Source organism: Chiloscyllium plagiosum, chromosome 30 (genome assembly GCF_004010195.1).
Source record: "Chiloscyllium plagiosum isolate BGI_BamShark_2017 chromosome 30, ASM401019v2, whole genome shotgun sequence".
Lineage (NCBI taxonomy): Eukaryota > Metazoa > Chordata > Chondrichthyes > Orectolobiformes > Hemiscylliidae > Chiloscyllium > Chiloscyllium plagiosum.
This window is the reverse complement of record NC_057739.1, coordinates 19,839,655-19,853,909: the sequence shown is the minus strand read 5'-3', so window position 1 is coordinate 19,853,909 and position 14,255 is coordinate 19,839,655. Positions and strand designations below refer to the sequence as shown.

At 37.3% G+C, this 14,255-nt stretch overlaps 1 protein-coding gene across 2 annotated transcripts in view; it reads left to right on the top strand.

The window, feature by feature from the left end:
- The window catches only part of si:ch211-282j22.3 (ER degradation-enhancing alpha-mannosidase-like protein 3), a 70,096-nt gene extending 61,883 nt beyond the window's left edge, over nt 1-8,213 (top strand). For both annotated transcript variants that reach the window (XM_043719997.1, XM_043719998.1), the window contains one exon: nt 1,124-8,213. In XM_043719997.1, coding sequence (XP_043575932.1) covers nt 1,124-1,410 — 287 coding nt within the window. In that variant the 3' untranslated portion in view covers nt 1,411-8,213. The remainder of the gene's footprint in view (nt 1-1,123) is intronic.
- Nucleotides 8,214-14,255: the final 6,042 nt, after the last annotated feature.

The following is a 14,255-nucleotide window of genomic DNA, read 5'->3' as shown; positions in this document are numbered from 1 at the left end:
TCTTCTTTCTTACCTGTCTTGAATGGCATCCAGTACCATGGTCAGTTAGCACATCCATCCTGCATCCCTCAGACTTGTTGGAAAATCACATATCCTTTGGCTCCTGCCCTCTGGGTTCTCTTACCTGCCTCACTCATTCATATTCTTCTGTCCTTGAATAGTGAACAAATTAGGTGATACAACCCTAAGAGGTATAACTGCCTCCTAGTACAAAAAGTCCAGACCTTCCACTCCCTCTTCTCTCTTTTGTCCCCAGTGTGTCAGTGTCTGTAATTCAGCTTCCAGTTTATAAACTATTAGCCAAAACTGCCTGATCTTTAAGGACTTTCTACATGTATGTTTACTCTCAACCACACTGACATCCAGGAACTCTCAATTTGCTGCAACTGTAGCCATCGCTTATCCTGTTACCCTTAGTAATTGAAGGAACAAATTAATTATCCAGTTACATTTTTAGATATCTTGCTAATGTTACCCCCAATTTCTTTACTATGTTTCACCTTAAGAGTTGAAATTAGTCATGCAGATATTCTCCAAATATCCAACTGCTTTAGCCTTCAGGATCATTCAATATTTTCAGAAGTAAAGGGTGTTTGCTAAAGTAGGCAAGTACAAGGCCAAGATGGGAATGTTAGATTGTGACAAGCTGGTTCCGAAGACTACTTTGTGGGACAGAATGCAGGTTGCCTAGGTCGAGAAATCATTAAATATGGTAATGAATTAAGAGGAGGAGGAAAGTGGGGATGATGGAGGATACAGAGACAACAATCAGTTGATTCCTATTTTGGAAACAAAATAGTTGAGAGAAAAAAACTTGAAGATTTTAATCATGGATTGAGAGCTAGGGAGAAGGAAATGGCAAGAGCTGATGTGTAATAGGATGGTGGAGTTTTATTATTGCCTTGATCTTCAAGGTAACCAAAAACAATGGAACAGATTTGGTCTGAAAGAAGTAGACTTGTTATAGAATTAAGTGGTCGTGCTGAAGTTGCAAATACAAATGCTTGATATATTTCCTACTGGATTTTGTTGATTTATTTTTGATAACTTATTCACTGACTGAAATACAGTTATGTAATTGTTACTATTTAGGGCAGTCATTTCATTATCAAATTTATTCCAGAAAGCAGACACGAGGAGAAAACTACAGGAGAGATCACAATCCATATCCAAATTGACTCTCTGGACACACAGGTTGCTCAGCTAGAACTTGGCATTAGCTCTCCGAGCTGTCCAGGGCCGGAGTCAGCAAAGCACTCAAACCCAGATGGACTTCAAACCCAAAGTCAGGAAATTGTTGAGCATTCACCTGATGCAGAAAAAGAAGAGAGTGAAGGCCATTCATCGGAAGCATTGGACCAGAAGGAAGAAGTGGAAACTTTTGAAGGAACCGATGAGGATGAGTTGTAAATACTACTTCCAAAAGTGAAATTTCTTCTTGTACAACTCTATTTAACTTCAGAGGGATCGTGCAATCTTAGATTTCTCAAAACCAAGCTGCTTATATTAAATTGAGAATTCCACCATTTGTTACCAGTTTTCTGGACGGGGTTGTAAATAGTGAGGTATGAATTTGAATAGGAAATTACATTGCCTTAACGGATGTATATATGCTTTTAATTTATTTTGAAAGTGGCAAGTTGCCCATTTTCTGGGGAGAAGTTTCAATATTGAAAGGCAGAGCTGTATTATTAGGGACCTGGAATTTTGGATGTTCTGCTGTAACATTGGGGACTATTGTGTTTAATCAAACAGAGCTCATTGAAGTGAGTATTTTGTAAATTGATTACTCTATCGCAATGCCATAAATTTTATTCAAAGGAATCGTCTTTCACGGTGCGAAAGAAACCAGCTATTTAAAATAACTTGTTGTTGCTGCTATCCATTTTATATCCACTGGTCATTTACATGAGTATCAAAATGGAGAGTGGACCACATTTTTAAGAATGACTTAGATTCAGGTTTGAGATGTACCCATCAAAATTGATTTACTTCAGCAAACCATCTTTTCTCAACAGTGGCAGCTGCATCAATGAAAACCTTTTGAGTCTATGTACAGTCTCTGTAACACTAATATAGCATAACGCTAAACTAGATTTTCAGATGAGCAATAAATATTTAGTCAGTCATTTCTACCAGTAGAAATTTATAAAAATTGAAATTAGTGACCATGTAGTTAGTATATAAATATTGCTTCAAACACACTGCAAATCTTTTATATTAACATGTTCATCCAGCCACGGCAGGGTTAAACTGTTAAACTCGGGATTCATTTATCAGGGACTTTGAAGAAAATTTGATTATTGAGTATTAAATTTTTGTTTCCCCCCCCCCCCCCCCCCCCATTGGATACAAATGATTCTTTTACAATGGGAAAGCAAATTCAGTGATGTTCCAATACTGAAGTTTATTAAAATTGGATGTTTGATATGACTGAAGAAATATTGTAATATCTGTTGGATTTGAACATAAATATCTATTTGTTTGGGTTGATGGAATAGAAGGAGGTTTTCTTTTGAATTGTATAACTGAGCAAACTCTGCGAGCATCAATACAATGTTAAATGTTGATTGACGCATTGCCGAATTTAGCAACAAAAGGCCAAAAATGTACAAGCTGTCAAAAATCTCATTCACATTTTAATAGATCAGACCATTATTCGCCAAGGAATAAGCTACCTCCAAACAGCTTGTATAAAACCTGATCTTAAATATCTGTCAAACAGTTAATTTTGAAAAGGTGTTAAGGGCAGCTTAAAAAATTTTTTTCCAAATGCCAGAAGTGAGTTCAGGAGAGATGGAAGAAGCATTTAATGCTAGCATCCAGTGAATGTTTGATAATTGGTCAGCAGTTCTTCATTTCTGATCAGTGCCTCTGAAGATGTGGTGACAGATGCCAGTCATGACATGAGGGGTATTGCAAGTAAGGGGCGGCAACAAGAGCTGGAAGTGGTTCTCCGTGCACCTTCTCTCCCCTACGCTAGGTACCCCCATCAGACACAGAATGCCTTTGTACAAAAAGAGAAGCCCCTCTCCCTGGAAGCTCTCAAGAAACCCCAGTAAGATTTGCTTTTCTGGCTTCCCACATGGCAAATCCCCAGCACTCCACTAGTCACCAGCAGCAGACTAAGAGCCTTAATGCCTACACTGGGGGTCTCAATTGATGGTGGGCTGGGATAGCCATTCTTACGCCTTCCTACCATGGATTTAATAGGGGCAAAGGCCAGAGGCAGCAGGGTCTACACTTGCCAACCTCCTGTCTGATTTAAATGTTTTACACCATCAAACCTGCCTCAATCATTCAATCACACCCTAAGGTTTCTTCCTGTGCATGTTGTGAATGACATGTCCTAATCCAATTTTTATTTTAAAAATGCATATGCAAAACCTATTTCACATTCAAAATCAGACTTCTGAATAATTTAAATTTTTTAATGTTATATTCAGTAATGTTCTTAAACTTAAAAAAGATATTTATGTTTTCAAGTGGGAGAATTAACATATTATTTCTTGTTAGCGGTGCATCTTTTCCTATAGTAATTCCTGTCTGCCTAGTAAAGAGGAGCTGGAGTAGAAAGGGGGAAGGTAGGTAGTCCCTTGATGATTTTGGTTAATGTACATATCTGCTTCGGTGCAATTTATTTTTATTCTTGTAGTCATAGTCCTTATTTAGCATTAACAGAAAAATAAAACTCTGATGTTGTTATCAATTGTTTTATAGCATGCAGTTCCAGACAGTTGTCATAAAGCAGTTGAAACCATAATCTTTAATTTTAATGTATTTGGTTTATTTTAGACAATTAGTATTTTGTTGACTCTTGTTAATGGTTTATTTTATTGTCCGTCAGCTTAAAATGTTCATTGTCCATAAGGCCATAAGACATAGGAGCGGAAGTAAGGCCATTCGGCCCATCGAGTCCACTCCGCCATTTAGCGTCACAGCCTCCACTGCACTCTGTGGCAATGAATTCCATTCAACTATATTTGTTACTGATACAAAAATATATTCCTTAGAATATACAGTGAACTATTCTTCTAATCTATCGAGGAGTAAAGGGAGATTTTGATGCCATTTAATTCTTCAGTTATTGATACCTAGTACAGGCCTGTCACTTATAGCTTACCACTGTATCATGCTTAAACAAAGTTTGATGGTGTTCAGTATTTGGAATTAAAAGGTATATATTAGGCAGTACAATTTGAGGGTTACAAGCTAATATGCACATCAAGATTCATTTAGATATAATGAGTACACTTACACCTTGCAGAATGAAAGTTTACTAGGGTGTCTATCTATCTATCTTGTACACATGAAAATTAAGTAGAAAGATTACGTTAATAATCTACGTAGAGCTTTTAATTTAGGACCAAAGGGATTGTTGGTTGTTCTCAAAAAGCGATATTATTTCTGCACTTCAGCATTTTCAACTGCGCTTGATAGAATTTTGAAAGCCTACTTTTTTTAAACAATAAAGTGGACAGAAAATCATTTAAAATGTTATTTCTAAATGTATTGGGTTTTTTGCTGTCTATGTAATTAAGATAAAAGCTGTAACGAATGTCAAAATGAATTGACTTGTGAAAATGCTGTTATTGTTTTTGTTTATGATAACTTCTGGTCAACTTTACTTGACTAATAGATTTATTCTTAAAGAAAATAAAGCTGTTCCTTTTGTAAAGATCCTTTTATGACCTCAGCATGCCCCAAGGCTGAATCTAGAGAATTAAGTTAGCGAGTTTTGAGAAGATTTCTAGCTCAGGTTGAGGTTCTGGATGTAAGTTAGAAGGTTCATTCCAAGAGAAATTTACATCGAAGAGAATTAAGTATTTTATTGAAATATAGTAGTTGTTGCAATGTAGGAAACACAAAAGCTACTTCATAAACAATGATGTTCCACAAACAGCAAAGCAAATTTCTTCCTAATGCATTCTTAAGATGTGGCTTTCGTTGGCCAAACCAGCATTATTGCTCATCCCGAGTTAACCCAAGGAGGAGGAGGTGGCGAGCTCCCATCACCCCTCCCTTTCGAAATGGTGCAGTCTATCTGTTGGGTAGAGAGTTGCAGGATTTTGACCAAGTGAAATAAAGGACTAGATAATTATTTTATTACTTTTTGAGGAAGAAGTACTGTGCTGTTTAAATAGTGCTATTATTCACATCCACACCATCAAACCTGTCTCAATCATTCAATCACACCCTAAGGTTTCTGGGCCTATTTTCCCACTCTTAAGGTGAGCGCATGATCACTGAGCTTTAGATGACATCTGAATCTTGTAATTAATTTAGTGATATCTTGGCCAGCTTAGCAAAAGCAGTAAACCTGTAGGTGAGTAAGAGATAAATACGAGTTTGGTCTGAACGTACTGATCAGAAGACTTTATTTATATTGCCATGATTTAGCATATTTGTAAAGTAAATGAACTGCTTTTTGAATGTTTGGGCATTAGTGACTTGCTATAAAAATGTCTGCTCCAGGTGGAGCATGGCTCTAGTAAATCTGAGACTGGAGTAGTCAGAAAATGCCATTGTTGCACATTTCCCAGTGCAATTTCAAAGGTAAGTTTTATATCTGATAGTTTTAACTGAGTCAAGCTCACATTTGGTATTCGCAATATTTTAATGTTTTGAGAATTTATATATTAAATCAGTTTGGTGTAGGAATTATGCTGTTTGACAGTATTAGAAACACTAAATACCTATTCGAGCATCTTTTCCATTAGCTAAGAGGATTTGAATGCTGGGGAATGTGGAAGGGATGTTGAGTGCCTTTTGTAGTCAAGGAGATTAACTGTAAAGTCAAAATGGTTAATATATTTTAGTGTTACAAAATCATCATATTGTAAATACAGTTAAGTGGATGAAATACTTCACTTCAGATCTTGCAACGCCAATGCTGTTTCAAGCATAAATTAAAGGAATGCCATTCTGAGATCATTGTATTCACTTTTCAGTGTAGAAATGTACAATAGAAATTGCTTTTGTCTTGCTAAAGTTTGAAGATCGATACAAGTCCAGGAAAATGTTATGCTTTTGAACAGTCTCATTTTGGTGATCAATTCCGCACCCTTTCATCAGTTACAATTTAGTTTAAATGACTATTTGTGAAACATTTTGCCATGTATTGCGTCCTATTTGTATGTAACCACATTCATTTGATTCTAAAACTAATTTGACAAGTCAGTTTATCACCTTTCCATTTCTTGTTGCCTTTCTTTGCTGCCCCTACATTTTTTTTTTAAAGATTTTCAATCTCAAATTGTGCCTGAGGATTGTGAGAATTTAATTCTCTGGAATGGTCTTGAAGTCTGCTTTCTAGACAGGTTTTGTTATTACTGCATGATCAGGAAAATAAACATACTACTGCTACATGCCTTAATGATTTCAATAAAACTGGATATTCTTTTTGCATATCCATAGAAAATTGACAAGAAAATTAGCCACTAACAATTTAGCTTAAAAAAAATTAAGAAATAACCCGGGTACAGTCATTAATTTTTAAAAATCTGAATGTGAACAAAGTGATAAAGTGGTTACTGGGTACAACTGTTAGATGTAGGGTGTGATTTTCCTGTCCTTTGGAGATGTTATGGGTAAATAATGGGATGAATTGGCCCTGAAGAAAAATTCACCCCCTTCCTGCCACCACAACAATTAAGTTCTGGTCAACAAGGTCATCTAGCGACTTTCTTGACTCAGCAGCAATTGAGGCCCTTAAGTGGCCAATGAACAGCCACTCAAGGTCCTCTACTCACCAACTCCTCAATCATTTGTGTCTCTGGCATCTGACAAAGGTAGGGAACCAGGACGATCTGCCAGGTTAGAGGAGAGGCGTTCTAATATCGTCCTAATTTGTGGCAATCGGAGGATATGTGGGGAAGTAAGGGAGTGGTATTTGAAAGCTAACATTCTTGCCCTTGCCTCCTATCTCCCTGATTTCCTTTAACCCATGAGGAAGAAAAAGAGACTTTTTGTCACTAGATTCCCACAAGTAGTAGGCCTCAACTGGCACACTTTTATTTAGGACCAGAAGTCACTTGACTGGCTTGCAGTTTCTAGTGATCTGTGTTGCCAGCATCCAGGCCTGAGATAGAGTGAGGTACTTGCCCCTTCCCATCCGTCAGCACATCACAAACTGATTGGTGAGCAATCCCTTGCTTTTTCTTATCAGTAGAGGTAGGCTGTTAGTTGCCCCTTAACGCACAGAGGAAAAGAAAAGGAAAATTTTTCCCTAGGTATTATATTAAATTAGTTATTTACTACTGCAATTCGTACAATTGTGGTTGAACGGTGTAAAGAAAGCTATTTGTTTTTATACAAAATTTCAATGTACATTTTCAGAGAAGTTGAATCATATTTCAATGTTCTAATGAGTCTATGAATGCTTTAATCTATATAAGGTGTGTCACGGTAATTTTAATATTGATCGGGGTATGTTGAAAATCAAAAGTGAGCACAAATGATTAACTTTATAAACACTCTGCCTTTACAGTTTAGGTGTTAAGTGAAATGTGTAATACTAAATAACATCCAGTCACTCTACAATTCGAGGTATTTTTAAATTGGAAGATGTTCATGTAACATAGAGAGCAGTTACTGAGAAGAACTTGTCAGTATTATATCAGTTTTGACACGATCACCACCTCAGGACAGAATTGTTTAATTGCAAAAAAAAAAGTTTATAACATTGTAAAAGATAAAGTAATATTGTTGGTTTACACTTTAAATTGTACCTCATTTTGGGTCTTTCTACTTTGATTAGTGAGAAGCAAAATTAAAAAAAAAAGGCATTCTAGCACATTGACCATCATGGACTGTAATTGAAATCCAAAATGTTTTTGAAACTTATCTAAGATACAGTGTTTAAGAATAATGTGAATATGGATGTTATGTAATATATCTTGTGTTTAAACAAAATATCCAGGCATCTTTTGAAGTATAGGCAAAAGCAAAAAATGAAGACTTACAGATGTTTTGAAATTTATCTCTTACAGCAACCAGGATAGTGTGCACGCAATTCAATACTGCCTCATTACTTTAATAATCAGATGTATTTTATAAATCTCATGCTCTTTAAATGCTGTTTTTAGAATTGTGCTTTAAAGATAGCATTAAGTTGCCTATTAATGATGGACAAATTTAATGTGTCTACACTCTATTTATAATTGTGCAGTATAAGCTTGGCTGGCCCAATACAAATTTACCATGGAAACCTACGTATGTGTCTTTGTTTTTATTCCATGCAAGTAACACTGGATTAGTATGATATTTTAGTATGTGTGCTAAATACTTCAAAAATGTTAGCTCCTTTAATCAAGCTTCATGTAACTTTATCTTTTGATTTGAAGCAGGTCACATTTCAGAACAGTGTTGCAAACAATAAATCTGAAACTTAACTAACTTGATGGCTTAATGTTATACACTATTGTACTGAACAGCTGGTTCCATGTTCGGTTCCTGGTCCATAGTCAATTAGTAGTTTTCAGTCATATTTGAATAAGCTACTATCGGTCTTTCAAAGGATACCAGCCGTGTATAAGAAAATATAAAGTCTCATGTCTCACATTGGCTAATTTGACTCTAATGGAAAAAAGCAGTCTCCTTATTCACTGTCTGAAATCTCACTATAACCTGTGTTTTAAAAGGAGCACCCCAATTCCTCTAATCTCTTCACATTGCAGAATCCTTTCATCCCACATACCATTCTAGTAAATCGCCATCTGTGTAATTGGAATTTGAGTAAATATTGGACAAAAATCGTGGTGAAGGAGTTTGTTGAGAATGCTTTTGACAGTTGGGAGTAATGTATTGAGGAATTTCTGAGTGAAGTTAGGAAAGGGAATTTCAGGATTTTGATCCAGCATCAGTAGACCAATGTATTCCAAGTCAACATGGTGAGTGACTTGGGACACCTACCGGTGACAGCACTCCCATGTATCTGTGTCCCTCATTCTCTAGGTGATAGAGAACTCTGAATGGTGAAGGTTTTTGGGTGATGGATTGATGGATTACTGAGGATGTGGAGTCACACGTCCACTAGACTAGGCAAGGACAACAAATTCCTTCAAATAATGGTAAAGTGATCCATGGAATATAGTTTTCAATAATACAGGTTTTTTTTATTTTTAGAAATGTCAAAACCAGGTTTCATGTAGACACTGATATTGTGAACTTCACGGAATGAAGTGTTAAAATTCAAACAAAATGAACTGGATGCTGGAAATCTGAAATTGAAAAGGCATAAATTGTTGCAAAAATTCAACAAATCTGGCAGCATCTGTAGAGAGAAAACAGTTAATATTTTGAGCCCAGTGACCCTCCTTCAGAACTGCTGTTCAATTAAAACTGAACAGAACTGTTAAAATTTTATGTTCTAAACCCTATGATCACGACTGATTTCAGTTCTTCATTGGAAATCTATCTTTCTTGTCAACACTTACATCTCCCTTGATACTTCTTTTCAGGTTTATTTTCTTCAATATAGCAAAGGAAGGTTGTTGATATCAACAACTGTGTCCCATTGTGCAGTGTATAACCACTTTGTTCACATCCCAAGGATTGATACTTGAAGATAAGTTTTTGAATTTTTTTGCTTTTGTTTGGGTGAAAGTTAGAAACTGTTTTGTATATTCATGTGGTTTGGGCTTACTATCCAGGAAAAATAACAGCAACATGAGCTGGCAATGATGTTTCCTGACTTTTTTTTTGACCAAAAATCAAAACACAAAACTCTCAAAATAATATCTCGAAAGGAGGAATATGAAGAGGTGCCAAGAAATGAGAGAAAGCAGAGGAGTCACACAAGGTAAATTACACTTTCAGAGATCTTGCACAGGGTCGATGAGCTGAATTACCTTATATAAAAATAAGGCTTTGCTTTGAAACATAAACCAGAAATACCAAAAATGATAGTTTTTAAAACAAAGGCAACAGCTCAAAAAATGTTAAAATGCTAATAAAATGACTATAGTATTGTGTCCTGGATGATTGTAAACAATAGTGCTATCTTTGGAATGAAAAATAGACAATCCATATTCAGCTTTCATGGGACTAATACTGTCTTAAAGACCTGTGCTGACCTAAAATAACAAGCCCAGACAACCCACACACTATATTCAAAACCGACTGCCCCTCAACAAGAAACACTGATACTCAGTGAGACACCAAGAAATTTGCACCTTCTGTTTTACCCCCACTTAGACCATTTGACATAAGACTTAGAAGAAGAACCAGGCAATTGGGTCTGCTCCACTAGCCAATGAGATCATGACTGAGATAATTCTCATCTCCATTTTCTTGGCTTATGCCCAAAATGTTTTGTTCCCTTCCTGATTAAACATCTTAATCTCTGCCTTGACATTAGTTAATGATGCAGCCTTGATAGCCATATGTGGTAAAGAACGGTGACTGATGACTGAATTAACAGACTCTCGTAAATTCAGGGAAGCTGAGACCTGGATGTTGTCACAGACCAGAGAGAGAACTATGGGTGAGGTAAGTATACGATAGACAAGCTTGAAGAAAAAAACCAAACGATCTCTGATAGGGAGGAATTGGATGGGAAATTGTGGAAAAACCTCCCTGGATGCTTCCACTGAGAAACATGGAAATTTGTTAGTTCTGGCATTCTCGAGAAATATAAGCTGCATGACAAGTGTATGAGTGTTAATTGTGGTCAGTATCTGTTCAGTAGAACTGGATCAGCATAGTTTTTGGGCCTTTCTATGGAAAGGAGCAGTGACCACTGTTAAACAGACCAATTGATTTTCGCTAAAACGTCAGTTTATTTACATTTGATTCAACTGTACTTATGGCTTCCCCTAATCTTATTTCCAAGGTCATTTGAAAAAATAATGATCTGATTGTCTGGAGAAATGCAATTGTCCCTTTAGTGTCCTGGATGGTTTGCTGTAGGCCTGTGACCTCTACTTGTGCTATGAATGTGTGTGCAGTGCATATACACAGACCACTTTAAACATGGGGCAGAATCTTGGGGCCCTGAACAAGGTGGGTTTTGGCAAGATTTGTAGCAGTGTTCGAGGAGTACTGCTCTGACTGCATGAAGCTGAATTACTATATTTCAAGGGTTTAGCAGAAAAGAACCGAACAAGCCTATACTGTTAGGTTTCTGCTTGAGGGATGTCAGCTGCTGATTCTGATGAATCACTTCACACCATTCAACAGATTTGTGCCACCAATTCTAAAGGTGTTAAATGGTTTGTGACTGCTCCAATGATGACTGCAGAAGAGAGCATTGTGTAAAGATGATACCAGTGTTTCATGTAACATAATGTGTTTTGCAGACTTGTGTGAAATGGCACAAGATGGTGACACAATAATGAAGCTGCTGAAAAGTAAGGTTGAAGCTACATGATGGAACAATACTCAAGTCCACAGGACAGCTTCAGCTGATAGCTCAATACAAAGGGAAGAATGAACATCTGGAGTTTAACATTGGTAGATGTTAAGGCAAATCCATTCAGTGGTTGAAGCTCAGATTAATATTACTTAAGCATGCCAAAAGAGACTTGCAGCATTTTCCAACCACTAAACCATTGTTTGACCAATGTCTTCCTGGTAAATAGCAACATGAAGTAGATGACAGTGTGAAGTCAATATATCATCTACTGAGATTTTCTAATGCCTTAAATCAGCCTGAAAAACAAAACAGATGAGCTAAGAAAAAAGGGAATAATCAAGAAAGTGACAAATCCCACTACCCTCAAGTAAACTATTGAAACTTTGCGAACCATTTTGACTACCCTCAATGTGAACGATGATTATTGGCAAGTTATACTGAATGAAAAGTAGCATTTTCAAACTATATTCTGAGAGTCATTCTTTAATTGGTCATCAGAGTGTGAGCCTCCTCCACAAACTCACTGCTCAGGAGGCATAGAGAAGCACTTTTCACTAGGATCAAATAACTGCTGATAATGCCAGTGCTGAGATACTGCAGTGTCAATGAAGAAGTCCCCTTTCAGTGCAGTGTGGTGCCAACAAGACAAGACTTTGAGCAATCTTCAATACCAAAGCCAACTGAGGCATTAATATAAACTGAACACTGCTATGCTCAGACAGAGACAGAGTGCCTGGGTATTGTCTTTGCCTGTGAGCATTTTAATCAAGAGAGACAAAGTGACAATGGTGTCTGACCATGAGCTACTTGAAAACATTTTTCTCAAACTGCATCTCTCTGCTCCAAAGGATCCACAAATACTCCATTTCAAGAGATATCATTGGAAGCAAGGGAGACAAATGTACTTTGCTAACATGTTGTTGAGAGCAGTACCTCCATGAACAAAGTGTGGATGCTAAGACAGAGCGTGAAATCTTCTAGACTCAACATAAAGCAACAGCTCATTGTGTTCTGCAAATCAGTAACCTAGCAAAGACATTGAATCTGAAAGACCAGTGTCTTGCTCAAATCACGCAAACCAAGCAAACAAGATACAGCTCTCCAACAAACACAAGCAAATGGGACTAGTTTAGTTTGGAAAACTTGGTCGGCATGAACAAATTGGACTGAAGGGTCTGTTGCCATGATGTATGACTCTGAGATGAACCTATAGTCCAAGAATGTCTGTTTACAAATAAAATAGACTCATCATCTCTCATGAGATGAGAAAAGAGATGCTGAAGAGTGCAGAAGAAATTTACAAGCATGTTGCCAGGACTCCTCAGTCTGAGTTATAGGGAGAGGTTGAACAAGCTGCAAATTTTTTCTTTAGCGTATAGGAGACTGAGGGGGGATCTTATAGAAGTCTATGAGATCATGAGATACATGGATAGGGTGAATGCTCTGTCTTTTTCTTGGGGTTGGGAAATCAAGGACTCTATGGCATCAGCTTAAGATTAGAGGAGAAACAATAAAAGAACCTGAGGGACAATGTTTTTACACATAGGGTAGTACACTTCCTGTGGAAGTGATTGTGAGGCAGGTACATTAACAACATTTAAAAGGCATTAGGACAAATACATGGATAGGAAAGGTTTAGAAGGATATGGGCCAAGTGTAGGGAAATAGGGTTGGCACTGATGGACAGTTTGGTCAGCGTGGACCAATTAGGGCCAGAGGGCCTGTCTCTGTGCTGTATGACTTTATGACTAAGTTCATCCATGCCTTCGTTGAGACTAATCTGAGGAAGACAAGTGTTCTACTGGCAGAACATGAGCAATGAGATTAAGGATATTAACCAATACAGTGCTTGTAGCAAAAAGCAAACCAAGCAGATAAGAGCTGCTTATGAATGTGACTTCCCAAACACACCATGGACAAAATGTAAAGTAGACTTCTTCACTCTCTCAGAACTAATCTTGGCCCCAGTAACTATTTTTTTCCCCCACCTATTTTCTAATCAGAGATGTTATTGCACACTTCTAGAGCAGGTAGGACATGAAACCGGATCTCCTGGATCAAAGGTAAGGATATTACCACTGCCCTTTTACTGTTAACTACTCCCCTGTTTAATGGAAGTTAGACCAGCTGATGTCGATGATTCCCAGTGAGTTTGTAGAATACATGAGGGCCCTCTTGTGGCACAGTAGTACAGTCCCTAACCTGGACTGGGTTTAAGTCCCACCTGCTCAGGTTGATTAGGAAAGTATGTTTGTAGCACACTTCGATCATTATGAAAGCATTTCAGGTATTGTGATGAGTAATAATGAATGAAGAAGTCAGTTTTTTTTTGTCATTTGGGTGTCACTACCTAGACCACGAATAAAAACAAGAAATGACACTTCCTTGAGAAAGAACAATTGGATATCCAAAGAATAGCCAGTGGTAATGTGTTAAGAGACCTGAATGATTGAAATATTATATGTCATCCAATGGCAGAGACTGCTGAAAATGGAACTGATGACAGAACACAAAATAGATGTAGGAGCAAATTAATGTAGAAACTGAAATCTGTACTGAAAACAATCAATGCTGGAGATCACAGCAGGTCAGACAGCATCCATAGAGAGAGAGAGAGCGCAAGTTACTGTTTCAACCTCAGAGCTCTGACGAAGAGTCATCCATACTCAAAATGTTAGCTTGGTCTCTCTCTTATGGATGCTATCTGACTTGCTGTGATCTCCAGCATTTGTTGTTTTCAACACAAAATAGATAATTTGTTGAGTAACTTGTAACTGCAATGGATAATACATGCCTTCCAGTGCTTGCTGATAGTGATGCGTTGCGGTGCATGAAACAATTAAACGAGAGAGAGGGAGAGGGACAGAAACCTAATGCTTTCCCCCGGGGGCCGGAGCGG